Here is a 10,746-nt window from a genome sequence, read left to right as displayed (position 1 = left end):
AAAATAAAATCGTGTTGTTTTGTTTACTAGAAAGTTATTATTGTAACACAAGTTACAAAAGTTCTAAACATATTAACTGTGTATAAAGGCTTTTAAAAACAATCAGTACTTTGTATATTCTGGTGGGCACATAATTTATTTTCAAGTAATTTTGTGTGTAAACTGTACAGAGTTTTTTCATAATTTACATTGCATAGCTAGTTAGTTTTAAATTGTCATTATTAAATATAATTTACTGTTTAAAGACTAATTAAAACATGAAGAAAAACTCATTGAAAAGTTGTCCAAATTTTGCCGATGAAAACAGCCAGCAAAAAACCGATCTTCAGAGGACAGTAAATTTTGGAGATGATCTTTTAAATGGATTTTACAAAACAGAAGATTACGCAGAAGTAAGCAGGCATTGGGCTGTTAAAAAATTCCTAAGTTTACAGAATTTTAATGGCTCGATTGAACGAGGTTAATACATGTTTAATGTCTTTTGTTTTGTTTTCTTATCTTAAGTCAATACATAGCTATGTAGAAACTTTTTAAAAAGATTAATTTACTGTTTCAGTTAAGTGTTTTCAAACACGATAGGAAATTTCATATTTAATATTTATCAGGACGTTTGTTTCGTTTAGTGTTTACAGATGTTTCATAACTAAGTACAAAGAACAAAAAACACATGTACTTACTCTAAAGCAATTTTTCAGGTTCAGTTTCACAAGTAGATGACAGTGACCTAGTTGCGGCGACAAAATTAAGCAAAATTTCTTTGAACAAAAGTTTGGTGAGTGAAACTGACAGAACTTATACTAAGAAGCTTAAAATTGGCAACGCCTTGACCTTTCACTAGCTTGCATCGCTTTTCAACTTATCAGGCCTTTTTAAAGCGACACAACGCTATATAGAGCGCTGTTTTGCGATCATAGCCGAAACTGAAAGCTTTTCGGAGCTGGATTTCGCCCTTGTCCTGAAAATTCTCGATAGCTCGGAACTTTACGTCACAACCGAGCGTGAAGTGTTGGCGGCGGCCATAAAATGGCTGAAATACAACTTTGAAGAACGCAGCAAGCTCGGATTAAAGTTGCTGCAGAAAGTTCGACTTTGCTTGCTGTCCGATAAAGACAGCTTGCTGTTCGAACGCGGCTCTCTTTTTAAAAACAGCGAAATGTACGACTTGCTAGAAGAAGCTTACAAAAACTGCAAGCTCAACTGCAAAAGCCGGTATTGCAGCCAAACCTCGTTCGACGTGCTCGTGTGCGGGGGGCTGCCTCGCGACAACAGACACAACCCAAACGCAAAACAGTACAGCGTGCCCGGGTTGAAACTGGTCCGAGCCCTTCCGCCCTTGAACCACAACAAACAAATGCTAGAAGCGACGGGTATCTGCTTGAAAGGCGATTTGTACGTGTTTGCGGGAATCCTTGCCAAAAGAAAGGCGACTGTCGTCGTCGAAAAGTACTCGTGGGCCACCCAGCGTTGGACCCGGGTGGCCGTCATGGGCGAGTACCGGCGAAAGTTTTGCCTGTGCGCGTTCGGCGACAAAATTATTCTCGTCGGAGGTCACGACTACTGGTACCAAGACGACGGCATGTCGATGCGCTCCTGTCTGCAATTTGACACCAGGAGCGGCAGGTTCGCAGGAGCAGGGAAGATGAAGGATAGGAGGTACGACGCGGCGTGCGCCGTCTTCCAAGAAAAAGTGGTGACGTGCGGGGGAAAGTTCGATTACTTCAGGCTGTTCTCCGCCGAGAGTTATGACGTCACAACGGGAAAATGGAGGGTGTTGCCCGAAATGACGTTGCAGCGGTGGGGGAACGCGCTGGTGGCGGTGCGGAGCAGGCTTTTCGCCGTCGGCCAGTTCGGCTGCGACGTTTATGACGGGGCCGAGGGGGGAGGATGGAGTGAAATTTCCGTCGACTTACCTTTTCAATTTTGCGGGGCGCTGTCGTTCGGGAGTAAAATTTTTGTCTTCGAAAAGAAACGTACGGGCTGGTACGACGAGGAGGGTCAGCGGGTGTTCAGTTACGACGTTGACGCGGACAAGTGGTCGGAAGAAGACAAAAGCGAAGTGTTTAATAAAACAATAAAAGAATTTTCCTGCTCAAAACTACCTTTTTATTGACGATGATCGGGAAACTCGGGTGACAACAATTCAAATTCGGACAGTTTAAATTCTAAAGAAAAAATTAAAAGGGCCGCAACCAAGAAAGTAATGAATATTTTTCAAATATAAAAAATACGGGTAGCTGTCAAATTTGCACGAGCGTACAAAATAAACGAGGGGATAAAATTGCACGAAAATAATTTTGCACTAAGATACTTTAGCACGAAGGGTCACTTTTGCACGGAGAGACTTTTAATCGAGCAGACAATTTTGCACAGAGTCATTTTTGCACGGGTTAAATTTTTAATTATTTATTTTTTAACTTTTTTAATTAAACTAGTTTTTATTTACTTATTTACATTTTTTTACTATCATTTTTACTCTTACCCTCGGTCGGTAACTTATTTTATTTTTTTAAATTTTATTCTTTCCAATGATTTTTTTTAATTTTTTAAAATATTTGTTTTCTTATTAAAAAAAAAAAGTTTTTTTTACTATTCTGATACCCCTCACCTCACCCTAACCCTCGGTCGGTAGTTTTTTTTTTTTTTTAAATTTTAATTTTATTTTTTAATATTTTTTATTAGTTATTTTTTTAATTTTTACTTTTACTATCGCTGTTTCCCCTAACCCTTACCCACGGTCAGTAACTTTTTTTTTCTCTTTTATTATATTATTATATATTTTTTGTTTGTTTTTTGATTTTTAATTTTTTTCTGTTTTTTTTACTCTCGTGCTAAAATGTAACTCGTGCAAAATTGACCCTTGGTGCAAAATCGTCTTCGTGTAATTTTGTTTCCTCGTGCAAATTTGGCTTCGTGCAAATCTGGCTTCGTGCTATTTTGTGCGGTCGTGCAACTTTGTTCTCGTGCGGTTTAGTAACCTCGTGCAATTTTGTCATCGTGCGATTTAGACCTGTTCCGAAAAAATACATTAGTAGGTCCTATAAATATCTACAAGTTATTTTTTTTCTGTTTGCAAAACATTAAGTACTATTTGAGATATGGTTTAAATAAAATAAAATTAAATAGTTATTTTTTATAGTTTTAAAATATATCGAAATTTTTTAAGACTTTTCGAAAAAGAAAAATTAGCTTGTAGATTTTAATAAGATTCACATGTTTCTTTTTTATTTTCTTTAAATTCTTAATACTTTTTGAGATACAGTCTTTTAAATATTTTTTTTAAGAATCTGAATTGTCGGAATTTGAGTGGTCCTAATTTGAATTGTCATGTTACCGGGAAATTTTAAACCGTGAACTTTAAGAACTTTTTGATAAGATCAAGGTGTTTAAACTGAAAAGTCATTTTATACTGGTTAACGGATTACATTAGAATACGCTATTATTTTATATTTTCGTAAGTAACTTTAAAGTATTTGAAGTGAACAATGTAAGTATACTAAAGAAAACAGCAAGTAAAAATTAGACAAAAGTTAACTATACTTTTTTAAAAACTAACATTATTTTAAATATAAGTGAGTTTTTACATTTTAAACAACCCTTTTATTATTACTTAGTTATTTCTCAAAATCTCTACACCAGTTTTAGTCTAAAATACCAGTTTGCAAAATTTCGCCCATAGATGATAATTACTGATATTTTTGTTGTTAATGTCAAACCAAGGAATAACGTTTTGCACATGTAACAATGCATTGTCTAGTTTGTATGAATTTTCGCATGATGTCGTTGTTATTATTGTGTACATGCAACTTTGTATGTTGTTGAAATAAACTTTAGTTGCCCTACTTGAAGCTGTTAACCAATTTTCTTCTAGAAACTTAAAAATAAAATGCTTAACTAATTGTTTAGCCGATTTAAAAAAACTAGCTAGTTTTAAAACTTAGTTGTTAAACTTTTCATTTAGATTTACTAATTTATAAAATGAATTACTTTTATTTTTAATTCGAATATGTTAAAGATAAGTTTTTTTAGTTCTGGCTGTTTTTTAGAATTTTAAACATAATGCCTATTTTTTGTACTTCCTATAAAGTATTCCGTATTATTTATGGAGCAATAGTTTTGGTTTAAATAATATAAAACAAAAGTTTTAAATTTGCAAAATAAATATTTATACTTACCTTAGGACAAGTAGATGCCAGAAGTAAAGATTTTTGAACTCTGAATGAGCAAAGAAATAAAAAAGCATGATTTATTTTAAACTCCCAATAATTTATCAGTTCAAAACTTATTTTGTTATTTTCATTTAAATAAGAATAATAAAACAACCTGATCCTTTCAAAAAACTTCAAACTAGTAAGAAAATTAGGCTGATTTTTACAAAATTTTACACAAGTCTGAGAATATCTAAGTGTATAGCTACGCTAAATACAATGATTTTTATTAAATACTAACTCTATTAAATAGTTAAACCTTTTTAAAAAGCATTTTTACATAACAATAAATTGGAAAAAACAATAAAATCTTAAAAGATGTATTAGTTATAACCATGAAAATAAGTAGCTTATTTTTTATATCTATCATCTTATTTTCTGTTTTATATTTAGAAAGCTCGTTTTTCCTGTACAGTAACCACGGCATTTGTAAAATTAAAAAACAAGGGCTTTTTTAAACCTTAGAAAGAGTGTAAGCACAAAACAGACCATTAATACTGTTTATTATATATTCTTATTTTCAGTAAAGTTAGTTTTGTATACTTCTATTACAAAGCTAGACACTGTTAAGTACATTTTTGTTCTATAAAACAATTTATTTAATTGTAGAATAATATGTTTAAATAGCTATCAAGCTTAAGAAGAGCAGGGCTCATTTAAGGCAAAGGAAAATTAGTCTTAGTGACTAAAACCTAGCTTGAATCAGCCTTGGTTTATTAAAATCTTACAAAAAATAATTTCTTAAATGCAGTTGTCTTAAAAGCAAGTGTAAATTTTTATACAACTAATTCAAATATTGTTTAACTCGTAGCACCTTCAGGGCTTAAAGTTTTACGTTTAATTAAAACCAAAATTGAAAAAGATTTACATTGTAAGTTTTCTTTGCTAACTTTAATATACTTCAAATCAAAAAAGTCAGCCTGATGATAAATATCTAGTTGGAGATTTTAGAATTAATAAAAATTCAACTTAATATGTTTTTTTTTTCAAAAAATCAAGAGTACCACAATTAAACTTTCTTTAAGTCATCTTATACTGGGCACAAGTTTTTATGTTATAATTGCCACATGTAAAAAAAATCCATCTCAAAACTTTGACGTTGCATTTTTCGAGTTGCATACAGTTTGCATTGGGGTAATTTTTAGTCACTATTTGGTCTGTTTTATAAAATAAAATTCATAAAACAGGCCCATTTATGTAAACTTGACAAAACAATCTTCAAAACTGGAAATTTTATGAAAAAAAAGTTTTTGTTAAGTTTGAATTATTTGGTATGTTTTATACAACAAAGTTTATCAAAAAGGCCGAAAAGTGCTAATTTGATTAAAATTGTCCACAAAATTTGAAGAACGGAGAATAAAATAAATTTTTTTATTAAGTTCATATTATTTGGTATGTTTTACAAAACAAAAATGATCAAAAAGGCCTAATATTATTAATTTAATAAAAAGTCTAAAGACTGGATTAATATGGCGAAAGAGAAAACTTTTTATTAAGGTTATACTATTTGGTCTGTTTTAATCAATATTTTTTTTCAATCAATTAAAATTTTTAATCAGTATTGTTTATAGTGCTAATTTTATAAAAAACTATCTACAAAATTTCATATACTAAAGGAAGAAAACTAATACTACTTGAGTTAAAATATTTTTTGTAAGTTCCAACACTATTTAATTGTTTTATTTCTTAATACACAATATATTGAAATTCATGAAGAATTACCAAAGCAAAAAAGTTTTTTAAATAGACGAAGTAGAATAACATTAAAAGGTACGAAACAAGTTTTTATGTTAAAAAAGCTTCATTATTCTTTAAATTATCTTGCTCAGTAAAATAACCTCTAAATTAGTCTCTCTAGCTAAAAAATAAAAAAAATAAATTAAATATGAACAATAAAAACTTCTAATCGTTGCAATACATTTAAATTATAGTACTAACAAAAAATGATTACACTTGAAAAAAATTGTTGAAAACTAAAAACTAGGATTTTACAAATTAATTAAGTACAACTTACAAAGTTGAAATATTTTAGTGTTTTTGAAACAAGTTTGTCACGTAAACAAGATTAAACTGTAATTATATAAACTATATTGATTTTCGCATTTTTAAGTAGGTAAAATATGCGTAAAAATAAAAGTGACTTTAAAAACTTCTATTAATTAAAAAAGTGTACATATTGTTTCAATCTCGAATTTTACGAATAAGTTTTTTTTAAACTCTAATAACTTATCAGCTAAAACTTAAGTTTCACGGTTAAATAGTAAACATTAGTAAGACTCAGTTTTCTATACAGAAAAAATAACTATTTTCTTATCTACTTTGTTAAATTATTAAAGATATTAATTGTTTTTTCTTACTATGCTTAAGAAAATATAAAGCAGAACAAAAGTATGCGTAAAGTGGATTATAGTTAGTAGAACACTTTTTAGATATGTTTATTGAACTAGTTATGTTAAAAAAACCATTATAAATGCTTTTATAAAATATACAATGTTAATAAACTTTTATATAGGAACTTCTATTATAAAATGAAATCAACTTATGCAAAAAAAACATTCATAAAAACTAAAAAGTTAGACACAAAATTAAAATCGTAAAATTTTGACAGAAAAAAAAAGAAGTTTTTCAAAATAAGCTTCAGTCTTTTTTTGTCAAACATTTAAAATGACCAATCAGACTAAATGTTGTCAAAGTAAGCTTGTTCTTTTGATAATTTTAAGTTGCCATATTAAAAAGACTTCAATTAATAAAGTATAGAAAACTTTTGTTTGAATTCAGTTTAACAACTATTTTGAAGTTACAAAGATAGTTTATTTACAAGTATATCCTTACGAATAAATAGCTTTAATATACTAACTAAATGATTGATTTATAAAGTATTTAATTGTTAAAAGTTCATTATTTTTTATTTAATTTTTTAATACGGAACTATGAACATATATTATTATAGTTGTTTAATATTGTTTTTTAAGATTGATTTTTGTTAAATTGCCTCTGCAGTTGCACCTTGTTACTTGTTTATTATTGATATTTCTAGATATTTAATATAAATAGCTTCATTTTGTTATTATTTTATCGTTATTTGTTTTTAAGTAGTTATATATGTTTGAATTAAAAAAAAGTTTTTAATTAAAAATTAAAATAAACAAAGCTAAATCTGTCTAGCTCTCAGTTTTATTTTAGCTCAAAAAGGCATTGTATACTTTTGAAGTGTTTTTTTATAAACACACATAACAAAAACTTTTATTTTTGCAAGGAAAAAGTCTTACACTTCTTAGTTTTTTAAATTAAAAAAATGTTGTATTTAACTTTCAGGCTAAAAAAAAAGTTTTGCAAACGTAGAGTTAAGTTTTTGAACTAGCTGTAAAATTTTTGTGTTAATTTATTGGATTGTTTATTTAAACACAAAAAAATACAAAATTGTTCAATACACATAATCAAAAAACAATATTATTATTATTTTCATTTTACTAAAATTATCAAAAAAATTTTTATTTGTAACATTTAAAAAACAAAATGTAATAGAATACATGTCACTTAAAGCTTTCAAATACTTATAAAACTAAAACTAGATATATCTTTAATAATTTTTATTACTTAAATAGTGTAAATAATCACCTAAACGTTTAAAAACTTTATTGTTTTTTCAACAATTTTGTAAAAAAAAAAGAATTTTGTTCAGCAAAACAACAAGAATGTTAGAAAATTCAGAATGTTTAATTAAGTTTCGTTTGTTATAAGTTAAAAGGTCATGCTCGAGTAGTTTTGAGTCTGACATGTCTTTGTTTGGCCAAAATTCACGATGCACCAAGTGTTTCTCTAAGGTTAAGCATTCTTCGAAATAAAGAAATTGTGCCTTTGAATCATCAATATCATATTTGAATGATTCGAACCATTTAAGTCTACTGTCTCCATAATCAATTTATTCCGAGAGTTATAATTCAATTTAGTTTCAGTAATTTTCCTTTTGAAGCATTCTGTGTCGCAAGGTGTTATGGTCTCTTGTCTGGTTGCTTACCTTAGCGTTTCGGTGTAGCGAGATGGTTCTCTTGAAGGTATATAGTTGTGTTATATGGTCAGCCATCATGGTTTTATTGACATTTCTTAAATTTAGAGAGTTTAATGTTTCTACTTCAGTAGCATTAGAAGGTTGCATACTCTTGTTAAACACTGGGTCGTCATTTGTAGTTCTAAGCCTGGAGTAGGAACTATCTGTAATTGGGGGAAGTCCTTTTTTTTGTGCTAAACGCTGGATAATTTTGAGTTTATTGAAGTGAGTTTATTAAAAAAATTTATGTTAATGAGACAACTAGAAAGTAGAAGTAATAAAGCAGCTAATATATCAGTAGATTAAAACTGCGAAAATAAACACAGCAAGTAAATACAAATTTCTACAAACAAAAATATTCTTAATAATGTTTTTAAACTGTCTGAATGTCACAATTTTAAATAAATAAATAGGTCTTACTAATAAAAGAGTCTTAATATATGTCGTGCTTCATGCACAACAATGGCTAAATTGAGCCAATACAATAGTACAAATGAACATAAAGATCTTATAAAATGAAGATCATAAAAAAGTTCTTAAATTCAAAAAGTGTATTAAAATCTTAAATTTGGTGTGTCTTTCGCACGGTCTTATGGCTAACTGAGCGTAATAACAAACATTGTTAAAGTTTCATTATGTTACTTTACAAACAACCGTCTAACGCCTTCTGGCGGTCATTTAAATAAAACAAAATATACATTATTTTACATAATTAGTAGCTTCATTAAGTCTTTTGCAGTTTTTCCAAAAAAATCTGTTTTGATATTTTTTCTACATTTTAGTTGACTTTCACAGATTATGATAGTTTCTGCATAGTTCAAAGATGTATATATGTTTATATTTAAAATATCATTAGATGCAGTAGACTACTGCTACATATATATCCGTGTGTGTATAATGGTGTAGTGGTGTACGACTCGATGACCGAGAGAGGTATTTTTGAGCACCCAGCAATTCAAAATATTTTATGCATCTTTGTTTTTATTCAATAATTAATTATGTCCAAAAAAGAATAAACTTATGCCAAAAGTTATATATTTAGAAATTTCAGCCAGCATACTCTACAAAAATATAACAATAAACTTTTATTTTGAATTTTCATCGAGTAATTTCGGTAGAAAATGTTTGTTATTATTAAAAATTAGCATTTAACATCTACTAAACATTTACAAGCTTTTAAAAAACAATGATAATTAAAAAATTACTTTAACTTACAATACTTTTACTTCAAACAAACCTATTTTAAAATAAATATTGTACTAGACAAGACATTAAACTGTGTCCGTAGTTTATTATTCGATAACCAAAAGGTTATTTCGCTTGGTCCTCAGTACAGTTTATTGAACAAAAAAAAAAGCGTTCAAAATATTTAGTTTTAGGATCTGGTGCACGAAAAAACCTTTCGAATATCGAGTCGCACGCCACGGATGCCTTTTTGGCGCTTTTTTTTCGTTTAATAACATAATTATTATCATTTAACAAAAAAAGTTTAGAGTAAAAACAAAAACTTTAATAAGCTACTACTTTAAGTCTGATAACTTGGATTCTAACAAGATTTTTTTTTGTTTAGTTTAATAATTTCAAAAGACACAATCTTATGCTACATTAAAACTTAATACTTGAAAATATTAGTTTTAAACAAAATTTTATTATTTATTTTTAGTTAGATGAGTCTATTGTTTTAGTGCAAAAGCAATAAATACGTTTAGTTTTATCTAATAAATTTTCTTCTCAACATTGCTGCTGCTTTGTCATTTTGACGAATATGAACAAAGTATCTCTTTTTTATCTGTGTAATGAACAAAACTAGCTTTGTAAGACTAGTTTTTTATTTGTTAAAGGTTTTATGTACTTTAGAAGTTGGTATAAATTGAAAAGCAATGCAAAAATAAGTTTAACATAATAAAAGTAAGTTTTTGGGATTATTAATAGTTGTTAAAGAACATTTTAAGATTAATGTTCTTATTAAACTTAAGAGTGTAGACAAATAAAACATGGAAAATGAAATTTATCACAGGTTCATACAGAGTTTTCAACAATATTCTAAATATATACGTTTTAAATAGTTGAATGGTATTTATAATTGAAGTATTTTTATTTAGATTCAACATAAAACAAATTATTTTAGTATTTTTTTACATTTGTCCTCACACAAAAACAATAATTAAACTTGGGTAGACAATTTTTCTTGTGGCCCGACTAGATTTATAAAAAAATTCGCTCGTCCAAAAAAAGTTTCCAAACTTATTTATGGTATACCAAAAAGCAAATGATTAAGATTTTATGATACAATGAAGATGGTAATGTTATTGATAATTAACTCAGACATTAAAAAAAACTTTATTAAAAAAAGCTGCTGTATTTTATGGATTTTGAAGTGCTTAAACTAAAGAAAGTTGAAATTTTCCATAAATTTACTTTTATGTTACTTTACACAAAAACCATTTATTTATTCAAAATAAAACCAAAATAAATAAGGTTGTTAAGTCATAT

General features: G+C 28.3%; 1 protein-coding gene across 1 annotated transcript; it reads left to right on the top strand.

Annotated features, from left to right (window-relative positions):
* The first annotated feature begins 257 nt into the window (after positions 1–257).
* Positions 258–2,110, top strand: LOC145836943 (kelch-like protein 25). The gene is made up of 3 exons (XM_082944713.1): positions 258–459; positions 696–772; positions 839–2,110. Exons 1-3 carry the CDS (start codon positions 258–260, stop codon positions 2,108–2,110), a joined length of 1,551 nt encoding a protein of 516 aa, XP_082800839.1.
* Positions 2,111–10,746: the final 8,636 nt, after the last annotated feature.

The sequence above is a fragment of the Thalia democratica genome, chromosome 5, assembly GCF_965202585.1.
Source record: "Thalia democratica chromosome 5, ktThaDemo2.hap1.1, whole genome shotgun sequence".
NCBI lineage: Eukaryota > Metazoa > Chordata > Thaliacea > Salpida > Salpidae > Thalia > Thalia democratica.
Note: the sequence above shows the minus strand (reverse complement) of the source record. Positions and strands in the feature narration are given on the sequence as shown.

Coding starts and splice junctions, on each gene's coding strand:
- LOC145836943 (XM_082944713.1), top strand. CDS start 258: ATGAAGAAAAACTCATTGAAAAGTTGTCCAAATTTTGCCGATGAAAAC. Junction 460..695: donor TAATGGCTCGATTGAACGAG/GTTAATACATGT, acceptor GCAATTTTTCAG/GTTCAGTTTCACAAGTAGAT. Junction 773..838: donor TTTCTTTGAACAAAAGTTTG/GTGAGTGAAACT, acceptor ACCTTTCACTAG/CTTGCATCGCTTTTCAACTT.